The sequence below is a fragment of the Varanus komodoensis genome, unplaced genomic scaffold (assembly GCF_004798865.1).
Source record: "Varanus komodoensis strain SLA01 unplaced genomic scaffold, ASM479886v1 scaffold89, whole genome shotgun sequence".
Classification (NCBI taxonomy): domain Eukaryota; kingdom Metazoa; phylum Chordata; class Lepidosauria; order Squamata; family Varanidae; genus Varanus; species Varanus komodoensis.
Window position 1 is genome coordinate 1,521,519 of NW_025336587.1, and position 27,655 is coordinate 1,549,173.

At 50.0% G+C, this 27,655-nt stretch overlaps 1 protein-coding gene across 1 annotated transcript; it reads left to right on the forward strand.

Annotated features, from left to right (window-relative positions):
* The first annotated feature begins 6,994 nt into the window (after positions 1–6,994).
* On the forward strand, positions 6,995–26,952 carry MPND (MPN domain containing). The gene is made up of 13 exons (XM_044417576.1): positions 6,995–7,004; positions 8,572–8,783; positions 9,490–9,720; positions 10,707–10,866; positions 11,388–11,463; positions 12,442–12,538; positions 13,049–13,121; positions 13,860–13,936; positions 21,851–22,019; positions 22,960–23,030; positions 24,501–24,590; positions 26,037–26,129; positions 26,866–26,952. The coding sequence occupies exons 1-13, from the start codon at positions 6,995–6,997 to the stop codon at positions 26,950–26,952; spliced, it is 1,446 nt and encodes a 481-aa protein (XP_044273511.1).
* Positions 26,953–27,655: the final 703 nt, after the last annotated feature.

Below are 27,655 nucleotides of genomic sequence, written 5' to 3' on the forward strand. Positions count from 1 at the left end.
CTGTCAGGCATTCTGCTTCCCCTCCCCTCCCCTTTCCCTGAAATTCCCCCAGGATCCTCCCCTTCGCAGGTACAATAGGGCACTCGCGGTTTGGAGAGTTAAACCCCTGTGGGTTAGCAATGATTTCATTTCCTCCAGCCCAAATGAAATGAAAATTCCCGAATACCATGACTTGATCAGCCTTTTTCCTCCACTGCCAGCACCTTGGCAAAGCAGGGAGGGAGGAATGGAGACTGGGTCTCTGAGCATGTGCAGAGTGCCTTTTATAGCTCCATCTCGGCATGACAAAAGGATGCAACTTCTAGGCAGGATTAATACCTTTCTTTTGCAGATGTGCCACACCAGCTCTTGTTAGTGCTGGAAATCCATCACTTTTGAACCACTGAGCAGATAATGCTAAGGGAGCCCCTGAGCATGTACAAAGTGTTCCATGTGCACATTGCAGGATGGACACAAGAGACATCTCAGCCAGTTCTTACTTTTGTGTGTGAAAATGATGCTGAGCTGATTTAATTCCACTGAGCCTATTTTTTAAATAGTATTGGTGGGCACTAATCTGTTTATTCCATGGCGGTATCTGGGTCCCGCTCCGCCCTCCCTTGTCATAGCAGCTCCAGTCCGGGTCAGCGGCTTTGGAACCAGCTCCTGCCCTGCCCCTTCAGGGGGAATTTCACCAGCAGAAACTGGCAAGCCGCCACACTTGACTCCATTCCACCAACCCCGCCCCCCCAAAATGCCACCCCAGAGGCTCTGCAGCAGGAGCCTCCAGGGCAAAAGGCAGACGAGCAGGACCGCCTGGGCACACGACCCCTGAGCACGTTAGACAAGCGTTTATTTTTATTGCACTTCAGCTCTGTGGGTGCTGTTCCTTCCTTCTGGGAAAGGTGACCCAGCCTTCCTGTCTCGATCAATATTTATCTGAAGATTAATGGGCAAGGTGGAGGAACTGCCTGAGGGATGGTGCTGTTCAGGCACTTGTATGCGTGGCTCTGGGTGCTGCGGGGTGGCATGAGGGCAGTCCTTGAGGGTGGGCAGTTCTGGAGAGCAACTGAGGCCCAGCTGTGGCACAGCACCCTGGAAAGGCCTCCCATCGCCACCGCTGCGGTTTGCTGGCTTCCTGCTTCTGGCTCTGACCACAGAGGTAGCAGGAAAGCCGAGCTGGGAGCAGCCTGGCTCCCGGGTGCCGGCCTGCCAGGCAGGTGCGCACGAGGAGGAGGAGGAGGAAGAGGAAGAGAAGCTGGTGGCCACAGTAGGGAGAAGTAAAATTCAGAGGGGGCTTTTGGAGCCTCCCTGCCAGCTCCTGCCTCCAAATGGGTGCCGCCCAGTCTTGGCGTGTGAAAATGGACCAGTTCCTCCAGCAGAGACAGGGGCCTCTAAGCTCATGTGAATTACAGCTGGGCCCAGTTTCTCTTGTGCAACTGATGACGGGAAAGCCAGACGGAAGCATTTTGAGAATATGTTTTTGTGGTGGACTTAAAAGGATTAAGATGATTAAAAAAAAAAAAACTTTGGATCAATTAAAGATGTGAGGGAGGGGTCTTGGTGTAGCAGCTCCATCCAGCACCTGCAAAAGTGATGTTTTTGGAATCCGGGGCTGGCCTCTCCAACGTTCCTTCAGTGTTTCCTTTGCTACCAGAAGCTCTTTTGAAGGATTGGCCACAGGAATGAGGCCAGGCTCAAAGCAGTACCTGCTACCAAACTCAGGCCCATCTTCTTCCTCTTCCTCCTCCTCCTCTGATCTACAGATGCTGTAAAGTCTCTCCCAGCATATCTTTAAATGCCCTTATCTCCCAGGGGCACCCCAATTTTTTGTACAAACAGGGAGCGGAAGGCATTCAATTTCAGAGGGGAAAACCTCAGATCTGGGGTTGCACAGAGGGACTGAAGCACGTGTGGGCCAAAACCGGAAGTGTCTCATGCAGTGGGATCACCTGTTCCATGTGCGCTGGAGGCTGCAAGGGCTCCTTAAGGAAGCAATTGCCTTACTGAAAAAAGAACACAGTGACTGAGAAACAGCGCGGACATTAATTGAGTCATGGAGTGGTTATCAGAAGGAATGTGGACGGGAGGAAAAGACAAATGGGTTAAGGAAAGAAGGCTAACTTCTATCTCACATTCCCAGTAGTTTTATGGGACAGGGGGTCGTAGGGCAAGATGAAGCCAGAAAGGAGTGAACTAGTGAACTTGTAGTTATGAACACGCAGACATCATAATAGGTTGATGGATATTATCTCACACACCTCGAATAGACAATGGGCTAATTATAATGCACATGTAATGCATGTAGATGTATGTATTGGAATTGTATGGAATTATATGAAGTAGGTGACTGTACCCCCATAGTACCTTGTCCTGTGAGGAAATTGGGGAGGGCTATGGCTGCCGAGTTAGGGTAGAAAAGGAGCTGTTTTGTGTGTTTGCACTTTGGAGAGGTTCCGACAGAGCAGATTCTCCCCGTCAATTGCAATACACAAAGGAATCGCCTCACTCCGATGGTAGTCTTGAGGAGAAGTACTTTTGCAGCTTTTGGCATAACATTACTTGCTTCTTTTGACCATATGTTTCAGCAGTGCCCAGTTCTGACTTCTTCAAGGGCAGAAAGTTACTAAAAGGCTCACATTGTACTGAAACCCTCTTTAGTATCTACTGATGCAAGGATTCATAATTCACCCTTTTTCATAATCCTAGAATCCCAGATGGGATTGGGAGATAGACTGAAAACAGATTCCAGAAGAAAGCTTCAGCCGTCAGGCTGTATAGAAATTAAATCTAAATAAATAAACTTCTTCACAGTGTGAAGAATTAAACTATAGAATTTGTTGCCACAGTGTAGTAATGGCCACCAACCTGGATGGCTTTAAAAGGGGAATGGGATTCATTCTTGGAGGGTTAGGGTGTCCATGTTACTAGACCTGATGGCTCCATGCCAGTTCCAGGATTGAGGGATAATATCTATGTATGCCAGTTGCTGGGGAACATGGGTGCTGCTGTACTTCTGCCATGCATCACTGGGAAATCAGAGGAATGGAACAGATTGTCCTGCCTGAGAGCAAAACTGCCAGACTAGGGACATGGTACATTAATTGCAGGCCCTGCTGGTAGAAAAGGTAGAGGCTGGTGGAAAGATGATTTTCCTTTGATTTGCAAAAGGGTTTTAGATTTCATACAAAAGCAGCTAACTGGTGATGAGAACGCTGGAAAATTCAAATTTAGGAACCCGTAAAATGGACTCCCATTACATGCTGGCATTGCTTTCAGAGGAACTGAATGCCAGAGCTGCGGGGAAGGGAGAAACCGACACCCAAGCATTCTAGAGACTGGTTGGAAAAATATTTGTCCCCAGACTATTGAAGAAATGTCTGCCAGGGACAAGGCAAAAGGGTTGGGGGCAGTGGATGTGCTTTCCACCCCAGAGGTAAATTCAGTTTCAGAGAAGCTCTTGAGGGATGCATTTGGTAGTGGGAGGTATCAGATGCAAAGGGAGTGGAGCCAGAATCAAAAGGGGCCAGGCTGCAGAGAGTAAAAACTTATTAAAAATGCTAGCAGATTGCCACGTAGCTCTTACTGCCAGTTAGTAAGGGCAGTTCAACCCCTAGGAATGGGGCTGGGGAGGGAGGGCATGAAAAAGCCAGGAAACCCCCAGATAAGAGGTTGGGGTCAGAGTACTTTTCAAGCCACCCATGAAGTGAATCTATGGCTTGTTCTTGGGTTGGGAGTGCTGGGTAATTAGTCCTGGATTTCTCTTATCTTGGCTGTGTTCAGAAAATAACCCTTATCTCAACAGCAACCCATGGTTCAATGAGAACCTTGCCTTGGCCTTTGGGTCTCGATTATCATGTTACCCAAACCCAGCTTAGATACTAAACCACAATGAACAACCCATGGTTCTCAGCTCAGCCAGAAACCACACATTAACTTTAAGGATCATTACTGGTTAACAGCCCATGGCTTGTTAGCATTGCTGGGTCTCGACAATATGGTAACCTGTCTTTCAGCAACAGCCTACTGTTCAGGGGCAGCCAACACTCAACCGTGCTTTGGATATCGGTCACCATGTTGTCTGAATCCAGTCTGCAACTTGGTAAGCAATATTGTCCTCAGGGGATGGAAATTGCCAAGGCCTCCACATCCTAACTAGTGATAGATCAGAAATTATCTGCAGTTTTCTTCCGGATTTTCCCCATCCACACTTCCTGAGGTTTTGTGCCTTTCAGTGAGTTGAGAGGAAGGTGTGTACTGAGATACACTCATGTGCAAACTTTGTGCTGTGCCATGTAATGGTGCCAGCTGCTTAGACTGCCTTGTCAGACAATTCGGCGACTGACAAATTTGAAAAATAAATAGAAAAATAATTAATAAATGTCTGGTAAATATGCTTATCCAGTGGTGTGCACAACAGGTTGGAGAAAAATGCAGACAACACTTGGTTCCAGCAATGCCAAGGAGCTGGGGGAAAATTGTGCTTAAAAAAAAAAAAGCCCACACAGTCTGGGGAAATGCACAGCAAATAAATCTTTGCAAATTTTCCATACATGTTTACAAAAACCACAAGGAAACAAGCTAATGTGGAAATGGTATAGGGGCCTAATGGTTAGATGTTGGACTGGGATTCAGGAGATCTGGGTTCTGCTCCTCAGTGGGTGACTCTGGGCTTGTCCCTGACTGTTGTTGTTGTTGTTGGTTGCAAAGTCACGTCCAACCCATCACGACCCCATGGACGACATTCCTCCAGGCCTCCCTCTTAGCCTCGCCTTTTATCCTCAGGTTGTGAGGACAGAATACAGAGGACCAGGAACCCACAAGCTGCTTTGGGTTCCTTGCAAGGGGGGGAAATGGGAGATAAGAGTAATTAAAAGGAAATATTGGCATCCATGACATTTGAGAGAATTTTGTAATGGTTAACCCCAGGGGTGGACAGACTTATTTATTTATACACGTGTTTATAAACACTGTCAAGGCCTTCCTAGATGGCTTATGGGATCCATGTTTGCTTTTGTCTAGAATGTTGAGATCTACCAGTTTAGAGGCAGGTGCAAAACACTGGTTCAGAATGCCCAGCACAGAATAACAGAACAAGAGTGCCTCTGAGCACATGCTCAGCCCAGGAATTACATAGAGGAGAAAATGTGGGGTATAAATGTAACAAGAAACCAGATGAGTTTGGCACATCCATCCCTCTCTAAGGTCCTTCTGCGTGCTCTTGGTCTTTAAACCAGGCAGCCCTTTCAAGAGGGTCGGGATGCCAGTCACAAAGAGAAGGCTTGTCAGGCTAGGACTCACAACTACCCTCGTTTCCCCACAAGGTGGCGCTGATAGATGCAAGGTTGACACATGCCTCAAGGTTAGGGTTTCAGGATGAAAAAAATAATAATACAAAGGCTTGCAGGCTGTTCTGCAAGATACTATCGGTGGAATGCGGACATTGGCACGCAGGAGATGAAGGCAACCGGCTCGGAGCAGCTGCTGAGGCCTTGGACCAGGACCGACAGCCGACGAGGGAACCGACACGGGTTGAGCTGGATTTCAGCAGGGGTTCCCAGCCATCAGTCCCTTTTAGAGGCTGTTTCCTGGTAGTTTGTAGAGGGCAGTGGGTTCCCATTTAGATATTTTGCACTAGAACTCCCTGAAGCCCTAGACCAGGCAACCAGTGCCAAGGAGTGATGGGTGTTGTAGTCCCAGCACCTGCAATTTTGCTGCATTGGAAGGGAGAGGGCTCAGCCTCAGAGTTCCACCCTTCAAGGGCTGCCACCAAATTGTTCTCAAAATATGGGTTACGTTGTCTGAATGCAGCTGAGATACCTGTGGTGACCAAGCCACCATTCACAACACAACAAACCAACAATCTTTCTAGAGGTTCAAAAAAGGGTCTTGCCTAAGCCTGTCTAAAGAAGCTGGGGATTGAATGGGGACCTTCTCCCTGCTCTGCCTGTGGTTCTTCCCCTAAAGACAAAGCAAGATTCTGGTCCTCATGGTTCTGAAGAAAGGGGCTGGTTTAAGTAAAAACACAGAATGCTGTGTTACAGCAAAGTAAGCCTCAGACTGTCCAACTCTGTTTTGTCTCTACTGAGTGGGGCAGCACTTAAGGAAGTGGATCTTTGCCAGCCCTACCTAGGAGGCTAAGAATAGTGTCTGGGATGTGCTGCACACAAAGGGTGTGCTCCACCAGTGGGTTACAAGAAAGATTCTAGTCCTCAGGGTTCCCCAGAAAGGCATGTTTTTTACAAGCCAGCCTGGCTCCAGCATTTGCCACTGAGAGGTAGACTGCCCCTACACATAGAGGCTCCATAAAACTACCAAAGCTAATGAACAGGGATAAACAGGATATGGGTCGGGAGAGCTCTTGATTTATGTGGCAGACCCACTGTATTAAAGTAGCCAGATTTGAACCAAAGAGACATTTTAAACCCAAAAGGTCTTCCATCCATTTAAACTGATTTCTGAACACACCCCTAAACACCGAAGAGTAAACGAAGAGCCTCATTCTTCCTCCTCCCTGTCTTTGTTTCCTGCCTCCCCTCTTTTCCTACGCCCCCGCCCCGTTACCTCTTCCCTCCCCTTTCCTTCCCCACGTCCCTTTTCCTTCCTCCTTTTCTCCCCCCACCCCGCACTCCCATTCTTCATTCCCGTCCCTTCCGCTTTTCCACCCTCCTTCCCTCGTTCTCTACCCCTCTGCTCCCTTCTCGGGCTCGTCCTTCCCCCTTGGGTGCCTTCTTCCACCCTCTTTCCCCTCCCCGCCTCCCCTCCAGCCTCCCTGCGCTCTTCCTCGCGGCTCCCTTCCTCTTCCTCGCTCCCCCTCCGTCCCTCCCCGCCTCGCCTTTCCCCTCCTTCCTTTGTCTGCCCGCCCTCCCTCGCTTGCTCTCCCGGCCTCCCGCGGCTTCGGCGACAGGCGGACGGGCTGGCAGACTCTGGCCGGCGTGACGCGCGCCCGGCAAGGCGCACCGGCGGCGATGCTTTCTCCGCGGCGGGCGTAGGACGAGCGCCGGGCGGACCCCCAATGGCTGCAGGTACGGCGGAGCGGGAGTTGCGGAGGGGGCTCGCGGCAGCGCAGCGCTGCGCAGCGCAGCCACACGCCCCCACCCGGCTGTGCACCGGTCCCTGCCGCTCCCGAGCGCATCCCTGCGCGAGCGTGCCTCTGAGCGCGTGCAGAGGGTTGGAAGCGGGCAGGCGGGTGATGGTGCCGCTGGCGCGGGCGGGCTGACCACCGCCCACCTGCCTGTCACCCAGCTCCGCATTTGTGGTCCGCGCCTCTGGCGCACGCCTTCCATTGTGGATCCTGGAACTTTCCATCCCTCCGCCTCCTCCAGCCACCGTTCTGAAGCTCGCTCTGTTCCATCACTTTGCCACCTGCCCCGCCTGCCCTTCGCATCCATTTCTCTCCGCCTGCCCCACATCCACCCAGCTAGCTGCCTCCCGCTGCCCGTCTCGTCTCCTGCTCCTCCTCCGCGCTGGCCAGAGCGCGCCGGGAACCGCAAGCCGTTTCCCCTCTTGCGCCTTTTCTCGGCTTGCCTGGAGGTCTCTTTCCACGCAGCGCCCTGAGGGCACCGTGCAGGGATGAGGAGGCAAAAGCTGCCCATTTACCTGGAAGGAGGACTCCCTGAACTGGGCGGGGACGGGGTACCCTTCTGAATGGGACACGCACCAGATCGCCCCGGGACAAAACTGAAATTTTGTCGGTGCACTTGCGTGCTTCTCTGAAGCACAGGTGAGCAGTGAAAGGTGATCAAGGGAGGCTGGGGAGAGAACCTCAGAGCATGCACAGACTGCCTCAGAATTAAGACTCTGCTTGGTGCACAGCCCAAGTGGTTGTCGGTTCCATGTGAGCCCAGAACCATCCAAGCAAAAGAGGCAGAGTGACCAAAGGTGTCAGCCCCAGGACCTCTTTGTTTCCACCTGCTTTCCCTCGTGTATATTTTTGCCAAGCAGTGCTCTTTAAGGAGATAGTGAATGCTTTTAGGAAATTCGCATGCACCAGACTGTCTCCAGTCCCCTTCTGTTCTACATACAAAAAGACAAGGGGCTATTGCAAAAGGGAACCTCCACTCCTTGCTTGCAAGAGCAGCCTGCCCTTCTCACCTTCCCCCTGGAATTTCTCCCCTGCTCCTTTCCAAGCCAGACCAGTCATGAGGGCTAGGATCTTAAGGCTTTAAAAAGAATGGCAACCAAATTGCTGAATTTTGCACTAAATAATCCAGAGCCACAAAGGAGGGGGGAGGTTGCAATTCACAAGCCCCACACCAAGTTGCTCAGAGGCTCTGCACATTTCTCTGTTGCCTGAAACAACACAACACAGCACAAGAGCCAGTGTGGTGTAATGGTTAGAGGACTGGAGCGGGACTTCAGAAGTCTGGGTGATAAAGCTCACTTTGGGCCAGCCACAGAGGCCTAACCTACCCCACAGGGTTGTTGTGAAGATAGCATAGATTGGAGAAGGACCAAGTTCTCAGGGTCCCCAGAAGGAACAAAGCAGGCTATAAATATAATGAATGGATGCAGTCAAAATGCAGTGACCAAGCCCCGCCCTCCAGGCCCCTCCCTGCGTCCAGCTCACTCTGTTTTCGCTTCCTGTCTCAGCCCTGGATGCCGACTCCCTCGGTGGAGATGAATGCATGGAGGAAGACGAGGAGGACCTTGACACAAGCTTGGAGGATCCCGAGAGCATGGGGAAATTCATCCCAGGCGGACGCGGCTGTTGCATCCTGACACGCCGTGGGATCACCTTGCGGGTGCTCCTCAAGGATGGGCTGATCGAGCCGGGAGAAGGAGTGCTGTCCATTTACTACCTGGTGAGTGAGGCCTGCCAGTCCCGGGTGCCAGTGGGGTTCCAGCTCAGCAGTCGTGTCCTCCTCACCCACCCTAAATTCTGTGCACTATTATCCTCACCGTCGTTAAGCACAATAAAACCGAAATGCATCTGCGACAAAACGTTGCAGTACAGAGTGCCCCTACCCTGTTACCTCTTCTCAGATATTCCATTCCCACCTCTGTTCGAACCAGTTTTCTCTGCTCTGCAAAGCAGCCTCTGAACATGTTCAGTCCAATTCCGAGTGCTCTCTTCTCTCAGAGTTTTATTCTCCTAAATGTATATGTGTGTTTCTTGTGGATCCATCCCTTTTGTGAGTGGGGTTTGGCTTCCCAAGGAATGGCACTCCGGGCTTAGAAACTGGATATAGAAGGAATGCTCAGTTTATATCCGGTTGACACCTGTCAAGTTGTCATGAGACTGTACCATGCCAGACGGGAGCTGATCCCATATTCTGATGGATCCCTCTTTGGATCACCATTTATCTGGACACTGCACGTGGGATCTGGGACCTGCCTCTGCTCAGTTCATGGCAGCAGGAAGGGCCTTCTCAGTGGGGGCCTTCCAGTTCTGGAGCATGCGCCCCACTGCCACCTGCCTGGTGCTGATCTCACCGTCTTCTTGGCGCCAGTTGAAAACTGTAGGACTTTCCATTAGTTCCCCTTTCAATCGTTCTCTTACTGTCCCAGGGAAAGAAATTCTTGGGAGACCTACTGACGGATGGAAAGATCGTTTGGCAAGAGACCGGCCAAGTCTTCAACTCCCCCAGTGCCTGGGCAACTTATTGCAAAAAATTGGTGAATCCAGCCAAGAAGTCCGGCTGCGGGTGGGCCTCCGTTAAGTACAAAGGCCAGAAGTTAGACCAGTATAAAGCTGTCTGGCTGAAGAAGTATCAGCCCAATGCCACTCCTGCCGAAGAGGTGGGTTGTGCTTCTCTCGACCATCTTCCCACACATCCAGGGCCTTTCCGGCATGTTCCGATGGGATATTGGGACAAACAGAGTCTGTGTTCAGTCCACGGATAACCTGCACTCAAGGGTGAATATGGGTTGTGCGTGGCTTGTCCGTGAGCCCAGCTGCGCCAACCAAACATGGCTTGTTAACCACAATAGCCAGCAGTTCACAACCCAACAGTTCTCTTTATGGATTATTAGCTGCTAACAAATCATGGTTTGTTACTGCATCTGGGGGTGGATAAAAAGATAAGCCATATGTCACCAACAATCTACACTCATCCCTCGGGTGTGTGTTATTGTGTTGCCTGAACCTGGCTGAGATGACAAACCATGGTGGAAAACCCATAATTAACAACACAGCAACAAACCATGGGCTGTTTGTGATTAACAAGCCATAGTTTGTTGGTGCAGTTTGGTTCAGACAGCACAACCCAGCTTTCAATGACACCCCACACTTGACTCTTGAATGTGGACAATTTTGTTGTCTGAACCAAATCTCAGCTCTCACTGCTTTTTGTGTGTTTCTCCATTTCCTGTACCCTCCTGTAACCTTACATTTGTTATCTTGGCTATGCCCATATCAAGTCAACTGTCATTAAAACTGCATCCTGGAGAGTCAGTGTGGTGTCATGTTGACAGTGCTGAACTGGAAACTCAGGAGACCTAAGTCTGAGTTTCCACTTGGCTACAAAGCTCACTAGGTGACTTGCAGCCAGTTGCTGACTTTCAGTCTGACCTACCTCACAGGACTGTTGTGACCATGCTGCAGAAAATGACAGCCTGAGCTGCTCTGAACTCCCAGCAAGTGGGAGAAAGGGCAGGATAGAAATGTCACAATAAAGAAACATTCTAGGTTTTCCAGGCAGGTTCTGCTGTCGATGCAGCTTGGCACCACGAAACGAAATCTCAGCTGACTGCTGTTTGCGTGTCTGTCACTTCTTTCCCTGCAGAGTTTGGCGAGTGAAGGAGAAGAGGAGGAGCTGGTAGAAGAGGACGAAGAGGAATCTAAGGGCGTTAAGTCGGCCGTCTCTGAGTCCCTGCTGGCCAAGAAACTGGAGGAGAAGACGCGGAGGCAGCAAGCCAAATCTCTTGTGGAGCTGCACAGTGCGGGTAATCATGCAACATCATGGTGTGTTTTACAAACTGGATTGGAAAGAGATTGGCCTGTTATGATCCGTTTCCTTCCTTCCTTCCTTCCTTCCTTCCTTCCTTCCTTCCTTCCTTCCTTCCTTCCTTCCTTGGTATTACATGTCCTCTATGAACAGGGGCCCACTTAGCAACCCTCCTAACCTGGGGCTTTGCTTCTTTGTCTGTTTTCCCCAAAGACAGTTCTTGGATTCAAAGGATAAGAACTGATGTGATCTTTCATTCCTCCCCTCCACCCCGACCCTTGTAGTATGTATCATGTAGTACATACATGATATATACATACATGAAACATGCTTACGCTTGTTTCCACTTTGTGCAGAAGAAGCAGGGTGGAAATACATGTCTGGAGTTAAATAAAAACCATTTGCAGGTAAACAAAAATGCTAATGGAAAGAAAAGTTAAATCTGATGTGTTGCTGTTGTGTGGACTGGTTTTCCCAATGCTTGATGGGTGGCTGGTTTTTTCTCTCTCCTGGCCCCAGAGAACAGCAAGCGTCTGGACTGCAGGAACCGCGTCCCGGTCCGTTATTGCAACTTGGGCAGTCGGGATTCCTCCAGGTACTTTTTATGATGCATCTGACATGGTTTTATGGATCTTATGCTTATGTTAGCTTTTAGAGAAGATTCTTTGGAGTCAGAGCGCCTCCAGCCTTAGGGCTTGTGCTTCCTTCCAAGCCTGCTCCTTCCAAAGTAGGATTGCAGCCCTGAATGGGCTGAGCTAGATCCCTTGGCCCATGCCCGCCAGCCCATACTTTGAGGCCATTGAAGGAGAAGCTCCGTTCACTTTAAGCAAGGGAATTGCCGGAGCAGCCGGGCTGCTGAGTACAAGAGCCCTTCAGTGGCAGTCCTCCACCTCCGGACCGCTCTTTCAGGTCTTCAGAGAAGTTCTGAAGACCCACCTGTTAAGGTGTGTTTTTGGTTTTATTTTAATGGGTAAGCATTCTGATAGGAATTGCAGAGGATCTGGTTTTTATAGTTTTTATTGAATAGGCTTTTGTGGATTTTATTGTATCTTCTTTGCTACCTGCTTTTAATTAGGGATACTTGGATGCTGCAAAATCCATCCCACTCTCAATAATTGGATTGTGGGGTCCCTTTTCTTATTATCCACTCATGGACAGAATCAGATTCTGTTTGAATATATTGGCACACATTTGTGTACACCCATGGTTCTGTGTTGTGTAATCCCCAAAATGTGTAAATCTCCCCCCCCCCATGCATATTTTTATGCTTTAGAGGGTTCTTTCAAAAGCCATTTACAATATGAGGCTGGCAGTTTAATCTCTTGGTCTATATAAGTAAAATTTCAGAAAACAATTTAATTTTTTAAAAAACACAACTATCCAGCTAATCTTCTTTGGATAGGAGGAATTTTCCACTTCTGAAAGACCTGATTTGTTTGTGGGATTTTCTGCTGCCAGATGTGTTTAGGACATCTTTAAAAGTTGTTTCCTTGTTTTCATGGGTGTCTTCTTAATGCTTCTAGTCCTCATGACTGCAAGGTGATTTTCCCCCTTTTCCCCTGCTTTTGTTTAGGAATCCCCATACCTTGGTGGAAGTGACCTCTTTCACAGCCCTTAACAAATTCCAGCCTTTTAATGTTGCCATCTCTAGCAATGTACTTCTGCTCCTGGTAGGTACCCATTAAGTGTCCCCCTCTGTTCTCCAGTAAGGGACAGCCAGGTGTGATTTGGCTGCTTGTAACTGCACAAGCTCTCTTCTCTCCCCTTGTCAGTCATTAGCCCTATCTACTACCCAGGAGAAACTTGGCCTCCTGGCCTGAGCCTTTGTACACCCAGTCAAATTCCATTTAACATTCTCTCAGCATGTGTCCCTGAGGCATCCATTCCCCTTGAAATCTGGCATGTCAAAATACCAAGAGCCAAATGGTGGGTGGGCTGCATTGCTGATACGAAGCACCTCTGGGGATCCCATGAACAGGTCTCTGGCCCAAACAGCTGGGTCTGCAAGCAGCCTGGTATCCTAGTTCCCCACAATGCCTTGCAGCGACACTAGTGGGTCACTGTGGGTAATCTGAATGGAGGCCGGCTTCTGTTAGGAGCAGAACTGTCCCAGTTGATAAGAGATCTTCACTGTGGTTCCCAAATATCAGTCAAACTTGCAAATGTTTCCTTGCTCTTAGGACTTCCACAGTCACTTAACCAAGAGCGAGGTGGTCGGTTATTTGGGAGGCAGATGGGATATTAACACCCAATGTAAGTTCTTCTGGAGTTGCTAGCGCTTATGTGTGCATGTCTCTGTGTGTGAGCGACGGGAGGGAATAAATGAAATATCAGAAGTCTTTCCTTATTTTTCAACAAAGTTCTGCATAGAAACACTTCGGCAGCCATATGCCTTCTTTTGGTGTAGGGTTGTCAAAAGAATGGTTATGCAGTTTGCTTTTCCTTCTGAAGGCTGTAGTCCACAAGGAGGAAGTTCAGGGAGATCCTGGTCTCTTTTTTAAAGGGCCCTAGTCCACATGGAATACAGTTGAGGAAGTCTTTAGTTTCTTGTTTTTTAAAGATTCTAGTCTGCAAGGACTACATTTACAGGAAAATCTGGGTCATTCAAAGTAAATGGTTCTAGTCCACAAGGACTAAAATATTGGGGATATTTGGGTTCTTTTTTAAAAGATTCTAATTCACAAGGACCAAAGTTAAACCCAAGTTTCTTTTTAAAAGGTTTTAGTCCTTGAGGGCTTAGCATGGGAAAACTAAACTCCCTGTCATCTTTGTTTTTGTTAAAGCGTCCAACCCCAAAAGGATGCAGTTTGAGGAGGCTGGAGAAAGAAATGGGGAGTCTGGGAAATGTATACAAGTCAGGAAGGGATGTTGCTGGGGAAAGGGGTGTGTGGCCATACAGGGGGACCCCAGTGGCTGAACTGAAGGTCCAGCATTGCTGGAAGGCCAGCTGGGGAGTCCTGTCCTGATTCACCCATGGATTCTGTGTTTCAGTGCTAACGGTGCTCCGGGCATTTCCTTGCCGGTCTCGCCTCGCAGACGGGGAGCAGGCAGCTGTGATCGAGGAGGAGGTGAGGAGATGGTGGTGGGGCTGGAGAAGTGGGGTAGCAAGCCCCATGGATGACTGGGAGGAAGGCCAGGACTCAACGTGTGAGGATTACACAGGAAAAAGCAGGACCTAATCGCTCTGCAGCATCTTCAAACAGCATCTCAATCAAAAGTCTCCTAGGTCTGAGTCAAAGTGCGTGCATTAACTACAAAGCTCTAAACAGCTTGCAGCCGGGATATCTGTAGGTACGTCTGTCTCCGAATATCCCTCCGAGCCCATTAAGATCTTCTATGGAGCCCCTCACCCAAAGGAGGGAAAGAGGGAAACAACCAGGAAAAGGTTTTTTTCCCCTGTTCTTACTCCCTGCCTTTGCAATGCTCTTCCAGGGAGACATGACTGGCACCCTCATGATTCCATCACCAGGTGAAGGCTGTTTTTTGGTACCTGTTTTAGTTTAATTATGGTGTTATTGATTTTCTTAGCTTGCTTGTTTGGTCATGCTTCATTGTCTCCTGTTCCCATGCTGACTGTTTTGTTTTGTTTTAGGTTTTTGCATGCTGTCCCAATTACTAAAACTGTCTCTGGATAGCTTACAAAGAGCAAACCAAAAAACAGAACCCATAATAACAACCCCCCAAATAACTGCACTGCATCTGAAATAGGAATAAAAACAGGAATGAAACCAGATTAATGATTAACATACTGGGAAAATAAAAAGGTCTTTGCCTGGTGCCAAAAGGAACAGAACGACAGCGCCAGGCGAACCTCCCTGGGGAGCGTATCCCACAGCTGAGGTGCCACCGCTGACAAGGCCCTTCCCCAGGCAGCCATCCTCCTGGTCTCCTTCAAGGAGGGCTCCCGGACAAGGCCCTCGCCTCCAGGGGGGGGGGGGGGGGGGGGGGGGGGGCGGCACATAGGGAAGCAGGTGCTCCTTCAGGTATCCCGGATCAAGCCGTTTAGAGTCTTATAGGTTATTACCAACACCTTAAAATGGGCCCGGACTTCAATTGGCAGCCAGTGTAAACGGTAGAGGACCGGTGTGATATGTAAATCTCTGCTGATCCACATTAGTAACCTGGCAGCTCTCTTCTGGACCAAGTGAACTATCTGGACCATCAAGGGTAGCGCCACCTGGAGCGCATTGCAATAGTCCAAATGGGAGGTTACCACTGTGTGGGTCACCACTGCCAGGCACTGCTCGTCCAGGTAAGGACGCAGCTGATGGATCAGCCGCAGCTGGAGGAACGCGCTCCTTGCCACCGCTGCCACCTGGGACTCCAGGGACAGCTCTGGGCCAAGGAGCACTCCTAGGCTGCAGACCCTGTCCTTTAGGTGGTTTGCTACCCCGTCCAGGACAGGGCCAAAATCACTTACCTTGGCCCACCAACAGGACTTCCATCTGGTCTGGATTAAGCCTCGATTTGTTGGCCCTCATCCAGCCCATTACCTTGACCGGGCACCAGTTCAGGACAGCCACTGCCTCGCCTGGATCGGTTTATTTATTTTATTTATTTAGACAGCTCATGTGCTGCCCCCTTTGCATAAGCCTCAGGGCGGCTTACAATCATTAAAATCCCACATATAAATACAAAGAATACATAAAATAGTGGAAACAGCCTGGTCAGTTTAAAATCAATAAATAAACCTTAACAATTAAAATAGCGTTTAAATAAACGGGCAATGGTCGTTACAACAATCGGGGCTTAACGTGTCCACATAGAAGAAGGTTGGACAGATGGCTGACACCTGTCCCTCTTCTGGTCCTGCCCCCAACCAGAGGGCGCCAGGTAGCCTTGTCAACCACCCCTCGGGTCTGACGGTGCTGCTGCTCAATGCCAGGTCGGTCAATAATAAATCTTCCCTCATCCATGACTTGATTGTGGATGAGGGGGCCGACCTGGCTTGCATTACAGAGACCTGGGCGGGAGAAGGGGGGGATGTGGCCCTTTCCCAAGTGTGCCCGCCTGGGTATCTGGTTCAGCACTGCTCACGCCCAGAGGGGAGGGGAGGGGGGGTCGCTTCGGTTTACCGAGCCTCCATCTCTCTCATAGGACTTCCGGTCCCTTTGAGACCAGGGCTGGAGTGCCTCTACTTGGTGTTGGGCGACCGAGACAGATTGGGGATTCTGTTGGTGTACCGTGCACCTTTCTGCCCAGCAGTCTCCCTATCTGAGCTGACAGAAACCATCTCGGACCTGGTGTTGAGGACCCGCAGGATGTTGGTCCTGGGGGACTTCAATCTCCATGCCGAGTCTGGACTGACCGGGGCGGCTCAGGACTTCATGGCCTCTATGACGGCCATGGGCCTGTCTCAACACGTCATCGGCCCGACCCATGAACGTGAACACACTCTGGACCTGGTTTTCTCGACGGGGCAGGAAGAGGATGACCTGAGGGTGAGGAATTTATGTTTGACTCCCCTGTCATGGTCAGATCACTTTCTGGTGAGGTTTGTGCTCGAGAGCGACCTCTCCCTCTGTAAGGGTGCGGACCCGACTGTGTGGGTCCGCCCCCGGAGCCGGATGGATCCGGAAGGATTCCTGAAGGCCCTGGGGGAGTTTCCGGCTGACAAGTCGGGTGCTCCTGTCGAGGCTCTGGTCGAACTGTGGAACGGAGAGATGACCAGGGCTGTGGACACGATCGCTCCTAAGCGTCCTCTCCCACCGGGCAGAGCCCGCTCTTCCCCTTGGTATACTCCTGAACTGAGGGCGATGAAGCAGGTTGGGAGACGGCTAGAGCGTAGGTGGAGGAAATCACAGGATGAATCTGACCGAACACACTTGAGAGCCCACTATTGGGCCTATGCTGTGGCGGTGAAGGCGGCGAAAAAGAAGTTTTTTTCCGCTTCCATTGCCTCCTCACAATGCCGTCTGGCGGAGCTTTTTCGAGTGGTGCAAGGCCTGGTTCGCCCGGGTCCTAAGGAAGATCCGATGCCACCCTCAAAGGCCCGCTGTGACGACTTTGCCAGGCATTTCAGGGAGAAAATCGCTCAGATTCGTCATGAGCTGAACTCCACTAATGAATTGGAGGTCTCTGAGGAGTCACCAATGCTACCGTCTGGTCCAAAATTATTGGAGGAATTTCATTTATTGCGGCCCGATGATGTGGACAAGGTGCTTGGACGAGTACGTCCCACCACTTGCCTATTGGATCCTTGCCCGTCTTGGTCAATAAATAACTCCAAGCACGGGATTGGGACCTGGATCTTGGAAGTGGTTAACGCTTCTCTGAGGGAGGATCGAGTGCCTGCCCCTTTAAAGGAGGCGGTAATACGACCGGTCCTGAAGAAAGCGTCACTGGATCCAGAGATGGCCACTAACTATAGACCTGTGGCCAACATCCCGTTTCTGGGCAAGGTGTTGGAGCGAGTGGTGGCGGGACAACTCCAAGCACTCTTGGATGAAACTGATTATCTGGATCCTTTTCAGTCCGGCTTCAGACCTGGGTACAGTACTGAATCTGCCTTGGTCGCCCTGTACGATGACCTGTGCAGGGAGAAGGACAGGGGGAGTACATCCCTGTTGGTTCTTCTGGACCTCTCAGCGGCTTTCGATACCATCGACCATGGTATCCTTCTGGATAGACTTGCGGGACTGGGGGTTGGAGGCACTGCTCTGCAGTGGTTCCGCTCCTATCTCAATGGTCGATTCCAGAAGGTAGTGCTGGGGGACCATGTCTCTATGTCATGGCAGCTATGCCATGGAGTACCACAGGGCTCCATTCTATCCCCTCTGCTATTTAACATCTACATGAAACCGCTGGGAGAGGTCATCAGGAGGTGTGGGCTGCGGAATCATCAATACGCTGATGATACCCAGCTTTACCTCTCGTTTTCCACTAATCCAGGTGAGGCAGTGGCTGTGCTGAACCGGTGCTTGGCCGAGGTAAGGGAATGGATGAGGGCAAATAAACTGAAACTCAACCCAGACAAGACGGAGGTCCTGTTGGTTGGCGGATCGGGTTTTGGAGAGGGTGGATTTGACCTGGTCCTGAATGGTGCAACACTCCCTCTTAGGGATAAGGTCCGCAGCTTAGGAGTACTCCTCGACCCGGAGCTTTCTTTGGAAGCTCAGGTGACAGCGGTGGCGAGGAACGCCTTCCTTCAGCTTCGGCTGATTAATCAGCTGCGCCCCTACCTGGAGTACGACTGCCTGGCGACGGTGACACACGCGCTGGTGACTTCCCGCCTAGACTTCTGTAACGCGCTTTACGTGGGGCTTCCCCTGAAGACAGTCCGAACACTTCAATTGGTGCAAAATAGAGCTGCCAGGTTGCTGACGGGGACGGGGCGTTATGCTCACATGACTCCAGTCCTCCGTCAGCTTCACTGGCTTCCCATTGAAGCCCGGGCCCAATTCAAGGTGTTGATTATGACCTATAAAGCCCTAAACGGCTTGGGTCCTGGCTACCTGAACGAGCGCTTACGTCTGTATATGCCTGACCGCCCTTTGAGATCTGCGGGAGAGTCCCTTCTCTGGGAACCCTCCATGAAAAAAATTAGGAGAGTAAGTACTCGGAGGAGGGCTTTCTCTGCGGTGGCACCCAACCTATGGAATTCACTCCCCAAAGAGGTCCGCCTGGCACCGTCGTTACTGGTTTTTCGGCACCAGGTAAAGACCTTTTTATTTAAACATCATTTTAATTGTTAAAACATATGATCTGGCCAGGGCAACTTCTTCTTCCTTCTCTTTCTCCTCCTATATTTTTATTTACTTAATTTATACTGATAATTTTAATCTTATATTTGTAAATCAATGTATTTTTTGTATTTTGTATTTAATGGTAATTTATTATGTGCTATTGTATTTCATTGTATTTTATCGTGTTGTAAGCCACCCCGAGGTTTTGGCAAGGGGCGGCATAGAAATGTTATAATAATAATAATAATAATAATGATGATGATGATGATGATGATGATGATGATGATGATGATGTCTTGGCCTGGCGCCAAAAAGCAAATAACGACGGCGCCAGGCAGACCTCTCTGGGGAGCGCATTCCATAGGTGGGGCACCACCGCAGAGAAGGCCCTCCTCCGGGTACTCACCCTCCTAATGTCCTTCACGGAGGGCTCCCGGAGAAGGGTCTCAGCTGCCGATCTCAGGGGCCGGGAGGGCATATATGGACGCAAGCGTTCCTTTAGATAACCAGGTCCCAAGCCGTTGAGGGCTTTATAGATCATAACCAACACCTTGAATTGGGCTCGGACTTCAATGGGGAGCCAGTGAAGCTGACGGAGGACTGGGGTTATATGAGAGTAATGCCCAGTCCCCATCAGTAGCCTGGCAGCTCTATTCTGCACCAATTGAAGTATCCGGACCGTCTTCAAGGGTAGCCCCACATACAGCCCATTACAGAAGTCTAATCGGGAAGTGACCAATGCGTGTGTCACTGTTGCCAGGCAGTCATTCTCCGTAGGGACACAGCTGATGGATCAACTGAAGCTGAAGGAAAGCACTCCTTGCCACCGCTGACACTTGAGCTTCCAAAGTCAGCTCCGGGTCGAGGAGCACTCCCAAACTGCAAACCTTGTCCCTAAGAGGGAGTGCAACCCCATTCAGGGCCAGGTCCAGGTCCCCCACTCCGGAGCCCAAACCACCTACCAGCAGGACCTCCATCTTGTCTGGATTGAGTTTCAGTTTATTGGCCCTCATCCAGCCCATTACTTCATCCAGGCACCGGTTCAGTACAGCCACTGCCTCACCTGGATCGGTTGAAAAAGAGACGTAGAGCTGGGTGTCATCAGCGTACTGATGGTTCCGCAGCCCACACCTCCTGATGACCTCTCCCAGCGGTTTCATGTAGATGTTGAATAGCAAGGGGGACAAAATGGAGCCCTGCGGTACTCCATGGCATAGCTGCCATGGCGCAGAGCCATAGTCCCCCAGCACTACCTTCTGGAATCGGCCGTTGAGATAGGAGCGGAACCACTGCAGAGCAGTGCCTCCGACCCCCAGTCCCGCTAGCCTATCCAGAAGGATAGCATGGTCGATGGTATCGGAAGCCGCTGAGAGGTCCAGGAGAACCAACAGGGATGTACTCCCCCTGTCCCTCTCCCTGCACAGGTCATCCATCATACAGAGTGACCAAGGCAGTCTCTGTTCCATTGCCAGGCCTGAAGCCAGATTGAAATGGGTGGAGGTGGCCAGTTTCCTCCAAAAGTGCCTGGAGCTGTCCAGCCACCTCTCGCTCGAGCACCTTGCCCAGGAATGGGATATTAGCCACTGGCCTATAATTGGCGGCTATTTCTGGGTCCAGTGACGCTTCTTCAGGACTGGCCTGATCGCCACCTCCTTCACAGGGGTGGGGACTCGGCCCTTCCTCAGAGAGGCGTGGATGACTTCCAGGACCCAGGTACATATCCCACTCTGGGAACTGACGAGCAGCCGCGAGGGGCAAGGGTCGAGCAGACAGGTGGTGGGATGGACCAATCCAAGCACTTTGTCCACATCCTCAGGCCACAACAGCTGAAACTCATTTAAGATGTTGGATTGTTATTTTTAAAATTGCTGATTTTATTTTGGATATCTTTGCCTTTGCGAGCCACCTGGACAGTCTTTGGGCTATGGGGCAGCATTGTTGTGGCTGTTAGTCACGAAGTCGTGTCTGACCCATTGCGACCCCATGAACAACACTTCTCCAGGCCCTCCTGTCCTCCACCATCCCCTGGAGTCCACTTAAGCTCACGCTGAGCCGACTGCTTTAGTGACTCCATCCAGCCACCTCATCCTCTGCCTTCCCCTTCTTCTTCCGCCGTCAATTGTTCCCAGCATTAGGCTCTTCTCCAGGGAGTCCTTCTTCCTCATTAGGTGACCAAAGTATTTGTGCTTCAGCTTCAGGATCTGGCCTTCTAAAGAGCAGTCAGAGTTGATCTCCTCTAGGACTGACCAGTTTGATCACCTTGCAATCCAAGGGCCTTGCAGGAGTCTCCTCCAGCACCACAATTCAAAGGCCTCAATTCTTCGACCTTCCTCATGGTCCAGCTTTCACAGCCATACATTGCAACTGGGAAAACCATTGCCTTGACTATATGCACTTTTGTCGGCAGGGTGATGCCTCTGCTTTTTAGTATGCTGTCTAGACTAGCCATAGCTTTCCTCCCCAGGAGCAAGCCTCTTTTAATTTCTTCACTACAGTCCCTGCTTGCAGTGATCTTGGAGCCCAGGAAAATAAAATCTGTCACTACCTCCATTTCTTCCCCATCTATTTGCAAGGAAGGGATGGGTCTGGATTTAATGATCTTAGTTTTCTTAATGTTAAGTTTCAAGCCAACTTTTGCACTCTCCGCTTCCACAAAGCATCTGAGGTTGTTGACATTTCTCTCAGCAATCTTAATTCTCCCTTGAGATCCATCTGGTCCAGCCTTTTGCATTATGTGCTCTGCGTATATATTAAATAGGCAGGGCGACAGTATGCAGCCTTGCCGAACTCCTTTTCCAATTTTGAACCAATCAGTGGTTCCTTATCCAGTTCCCACTGCTGCTTCTTGACCCACATACAGGTTTCCCAGGAGACAAATAAGATGGTCACGTACTCCCATCTCTTTAAGAACTTGCCACAATTTGTTGTGATGCACACAACCAAAGGCTTTGGCATAGTCAATAATGGGCTTCCTCGGGAGGTGGTTGAGGCCCCATCAGTGAGAGGGGAGGGGGAGGTTGCTCGGTGTTTTGCTGGGTCACGTGTTCATTTTCTTATCCCTTGATATTGTCTGTTTTTATTATCTATTTTAAACTCGAATATTTTTTCTGCTTTAGTGATATTTTTACCTCTGTTTTTTCATCCTCTGTTTTTATGGACTGTGTAAACCACCTGGAGAGCTTCAGCCGCAGTATAGAAACGCAATGAACACATACATCGGGTGCCTTGTCTGCTTGGTCTTTTTCTTCCCTTCCTAGGGAAATGGGGGCATGGTGCTCATCGCTCTTTCCTCTCCAGATCTGCCAGAACCTCTTCATGCGCGGGCTGTCCCTGGTGGGATGGTACCACAGCCACCCCTTCAGCCATGCTCTCCCGTCGCTGCAGGACATTGACACCCAAATGGACTACCAGCTGAGGCTACAGGGAACGAGCAACAGCTTCCAGCCCTGCCTGGCTCTCATCTGCGGTAAGCAGGAGAGGCTGCCTCCTCTCCAGCCTCCCCTCCCCCACCATGTACTCATGAGGTCTAGAAACGCGCGAGTACCTCTTTCCAATGGGTCACTCCAGATTTAGCCACTGAAGTCCACGGAATCTAGGCTAGACACAATTTGTTAAAAGGGAAAGGAAGGAAGGAATTTCCCACCAGAATTTCCCTCCAGGGTCATGCGTCCCACTCAATGGAGTCTGACTCTGTCTTTGAAGGCTGGGATGCTGCCTAGATAACAGATCTGGCCAAGTGGAGAGATTCCTCAAGAAATTTTTCTACCAGCCGCATTTACTTTGCGCTCCCATGGTAGTTTGTGGGTGCTTTGCACACCGCACACCTTCCACGCCGTCTCTCATGCTTTCCAAGTGCTTCTACTGCTCTTTTTTCAGATCCAGGAAAGGGAGATACTGTTTGGAAATTATGGATTGAAATGCTCACGGATCTCTGCGATGCTTGCTATATGGCAGCGCCATTTAACAACTATGCAATGGGACATATAGAAAGGGAAGAGAAATATGAAAACCCGTGGGAGGAAAACTAAATTGGGGGAAAAAGGAGCTCCTGGCCAGCACTTGAGTCTGGCTGCTCCAATGGTTCTACTCATCAGCGTGGGTACATGTGGATCCAGCGTGGTTACATGTGGGTACATGTGGATCCAACGCATCGATCCATGGGGGTTGCTTCGATGCTGACCTTGCAGGGACCTGGCAGCCCCTCTGTGCAATGGTGTCCTGGATTCTTCATTTTGCAAATTAGAAATGTAGAAGCAGAACGAGTCAGAAGGGGCCTCCCAGGCCATCTAGTCTGACCCTCAACCAGACTGCTTGTGGAGGTGGGAAAAGGAGGGCTGTACCATTCGGGCTTTGAAACACCCAAACAAATGTGGCTGCTTCCAGTGACTCGTCTCTTCCCCTCTCAGGTCCCTACTTCCACGGCAACCAAGGCCTGGAGTCGAAGATTGCACCCTTCTGGGTTATGCCCCCTCCAGAGGTAGGTCCTCCAAGCACTTGCCGGGGGGCTGGGGGCGGTGAGAAAGCATGGCATTTTTCTGTTCCATTTCTAGCCCAGTTTTTAATTCCAAGGAGTCCAGGGTGGCTTAATTGATACACATTCTCAGCATTTTATGATCATGACAAGCGTGCAGGGTAGGTGAGGCTGAGAGTCACGGACTGGGCCAAAGTCACCCGGTGATCGCTGTGGCAGAGTGGGACTAGAAGTCCCATGCTGCTGTGCTAAGCATGACGCCACATGGGCTTGCACACTGCAAACTCTCAGCCCTATAAATACACATTTTCTGCCGCAGGGGTGGTGAACCTCAGGCATGGCTCCCATCCGCCCCAGCCCTTCGGCAGGGATAATGGGAGGTGTCATCCCCCACAGCCTGGAGGCCTGCACATTCGTGATCCCTGGCCTGGCAGCTTTCCTGGATTTCCAGCCCTGGAATTGCTCCCAGCCCAGCCTGGAAATACTGATGGGGGAGGGGCAGGGGTGACCCTGTGACCTTCAGTAAGTGCTGCAAGTGAAGGTTCTAGTAAAGGTAACACCTGGCTGTGTGTGAGGAGAGGGAGTGATGGTGTGTGGGGGCGAGTGAATTTCGTTGTCTTTCTCTTTTGCCCTGCCAAACTGAGGAAACTTTGCAAGTGTTCTCCAGCTTCCAGCCACTGAAAAATCGAAATGAGCAGCCGGCAGGTAACCCTGAGCTCCGAATGAGGTGCTGGAAAGAGGAATTCATATCCTCGGCATCAGAGAGGGGCCAGAGGCCCTTCTGCAGGGAGAGCAGGTTGGAGTGGCCACTTTGGTAGTATCCAAATACGCTCCCCCCCGCCACTCTGCAGGGCTGCTGGAAACAAGGGCGAACCTTCTGCACGATGATCCGTTTAAAAGGCAGACTGAGATTCCAAAATGCAACAGACTTTAGAGATTCCTGGAAGAGAAATGCCCAAATCCTTATATACATAGGATATTAGACCAACCCAAAGCTCACAGAAATCATCCACAAACCCTCGAGTCATTCAACACTCTTTATTGGGTAAATGGTAAATGAAGCAAAAAAGGAGGTGAGGAAAGCTTGGCTGATAATTAAAACTGCATTTTAAATTCATGCCTGCCGTGTTTTCCTTACTTTACCATCTTAGACCGATTAGGAGATCTCATCCGCTCCAAAGCTTGTATATTATGTTGGGACCTTGAATTTGACCCTAATACAATATGCTAACAGGGATTTTTCTCTTGTAGTTTTTCTTTCCAAGAAAAAAAAGCTTCGCTTTATTGTGTACTGTGGAGGCTTCCCAAGGCCCAACCCAGAAAGAACTTTCTCACTTCCCCAGCCTATACGTTGCTCCTTCCTTGTAAGAAAAGGAGATCCAAAGACTCAGAGAAAAAACGTGAAAAGAATTGGAGAGATCCAGTAAGAAAAGAATCCAAAATGGTCACAAATTTCCTCTTTCTCTCCTCTTTCAGCAACGGCCATATGATTATGGGATCCCCATGGAAGTGGAAGTCACCTACATCCAAGATGGATTTCTAACCAATGATGTTCTCCATGAAATGGTACTTGTTTTTAGATTTTGCAGTTGCTGACTTTTTACAGACCTCTGATTTTCCCGTCGCTTTGTCCCTCTTTTACAATTTAGTAACAGGTTTCCTGCTGCATTGGTCTCTTGGGGTGGTAAAATTATACTTTCTTTGAGTCTGCCTTTGGCTACTGGGAAGGATAGAAATAAAGTTAATAGCATTCATATTGATAATAAGCTTGAAAACAAATGAACGTGTGGATAGTAATTGAGCAAAGCCTTCCCTCTTCCACGGGAATCAAAGCCCCAAAACATTTGTCCTAAGCTTGGCTACTCTGCTTAGCTTTTTGCAGCTGAGCTTTGCATGTTATGGTGGATTTTTTTCCTAATGCTCTGATGCTACTTCTGGTTTACAGATCTGAAACATGTTTGGTTTACTCCCTCTGCAGTTAGAAATATTTTGGCAAAGTCCTGGGTAATGAAGCAGGACAGAGAGCCAAATAAGTTCCTCTTTTGCTGTCAGAGGTTTCCTATACATGCTCACCAGCCAGTATCCATGAGGGCTAGAATCTTGCTGCTTCCACCAAATGGAAGACAGATTCCTTAGACACGATTGGGTTCATAGATCTCTGATACCATGCAGGATGGGTGAACAGCATCTCTCAGGAGACAAGCCTCCCCCCACCCATCCCCTCCTCTACCTGTTCCTTTTAGCAGAGGCCCTGTACAGGGAATGCAGGTGACTCCTGTGGCAGTTGGGGTCCTTTTCCACTGCAGCTTTTCTCTTCAGTTTGATTGGAGCTCTCCATGGTGGTGAATCTATTTTGGGGAGCAGGTGAGCAGCCTCCCCTGCAAGTCTCCTGGGGCTTTCTGCACGCTACTGTGGCATTCTGGTACCTTTCAAATAAATTAAGATTCCAGTCCTCATGGTTCTAAAAAGACTGGTTTAAACTCTGCCTGATGCTAAGCCATGATGTTGGTCTTCCAGGTTAACTATTTTTGTTCATGTACTTAAATCTTGGTTTTAATTTTTAGTGTAATCTTGTTTATAGTTGTTCCATTTATTAAGCGCTGCTCAGTGCCCAAAGGACTTCAGCTGTTGGGCAGTAGAGAAATGAAATGAAAATTCTGACCAGCCATGGCTGGGGTTCTGGGTGCTTAGTCTCCTTTCTTTGGAGCAGGTGTCCAAAAATGGACTCGACCAAGGAGAGCCAGTGTGGTGTTGTGGTTAAGAGCATGGGACTGGGACTCAGACGATCCGGGTTCTAGTCCCCGCTCAGCCATGGAGCCACCTGGGTGACTTTGGGCCAGTCACGGACTCTCAGCCCAACCTACCTCACAGGGTTGTTGTTGTGGGGATAAGATGGAGGAGGAGAATGATGCAAGCTGCCTTGAGCCCTTTGTCGAAAAAAGGCAGGATAGAAATCCAAAAATACATACTTACATACATACATACGCATCTGCCTCCTCTCTCCCCCTCTAGATGCTGCTGGTGGAATTTTACAAAGGGGCCCCTGACATGGTGAAATTCCAAGAGACGTGGAACCAGGAGAAAACATACTTGGAAAAGCTCAAGGTAAGGTCAGCCCTTGCATCACTCAGACTCAGCATCACTGCCCCCCAGGACATCCAGTGCCTTCCAGCTTGGCCTTGTCCAACCAATGGAATGGATGCATGCAAACGAGCTGCAGCAGAAAGAGTGCTGGTTGGCTGTTTCAACAGCCCTTCTGTTGACATCATAGCCCTTTGGACGATGTCATAATAATCTTCTCCTGGGCTGGGGAAGAAGGGATGCCTTTGGCCCTGCACTGGGGCCATGACTGACAGCTGCCTGTCCAGAGACGGGCGCTGGCGAGGGAGGCTGTGAGCAGTGGCCCCAGATTCAGCACTTGGTGGGGCTTGTGTTCTCCACTCTGCCTTCCTTGTACCCTTGCAAGTGTCCGCTTCCAAAATTCAGCCGTGTAGTTCAAAAAACTGTGTGTGTGTGTGTTCACACCAAGGAGTCCAGAAGGGCAGCCCTGTTCCCTTGCCCCGTTTTATCCTCACAGCAGCCATGTGAGGTAGGCCACTGAGCATTAAGGCTCAGGCCCAAACTACATGTGACTTTGAAGGTGTTCTTCCTTACTCTCAAGTTTACAAGACCCCGTCCAGAGAAGGACCCAGTGTGCAAGCAGGGCCTTCAGTCTTTGGAGCCCCTTGACTGAGGTTCCAAGCCAGATCAGGGTGGGGCAAAGGTGTGCCTCGCATTTTCATTGCTGCAAATGAAAAATCCTAGCCCTAACCCATGACACATGCTGGTCTCGTCCCTGCAGGGCTCTTTAGTGTCCCGAATGCCCAAGGACCAGGGCTTTGGGCATATCCTGGAGCAGGTGTTCAGCATCCTGAAGCACAATGGTTAACATGAGATGCTCAAAGGACCCCTCGCCTGTGCACAGGGACCGATTGCTGTGGGACAGAATCTCCCGACCACTTGTCTTCCCCCAACTACCTGAACCTTAAGCTGCAGCAAGATATTCAAGAGAACAGCTCTATTTGGTGTTTCCATTTCTTCAAAGCCCTGAGATTCTCTTGCTGGCCTCTCTGAGATGAATCGTGCTGGAAAGCTGTGGGCCATCCAAGGAGGCCTTTGTGCTTTTCTCCTGCCTGGGGACTTCCTTTTGGGATGTCTAGAGAGGCCATGGGCCTCATCCAGCACAGCTCTCCTGTTGTTCTTACTGAGCACCTGTGACTGGATATGAAAGCCCCAGTCCACACACCATTGAAAACGGGAACTGCCTGATCGCCAGTCCTGCCGCTTCACCACTCTCTGGAGATGCAACCCTTTGGCAGCCCCGCTAGTGGTCTGGAACCACGACGATGCTGGCTGATACGAGGGTAACGGGGGCAAGGCACCTGTGACCTTCTACTTATGGGTCTGAACTCTTGGGAAGCAGGCAACAGGGGTAGGGTTTTCAACAAAACTGCACGAGGGATGCTTTCCTTTACTGAAAAGCATGAGGTGCATGAGAAAGATGAATGATTGTTTTAAAGCCTGCATTTAAAAAATGGGTAAGGGAAAGAAGGGAGGAAATTTGGTTCCCACAAGCCATTCTTCCAAACCAA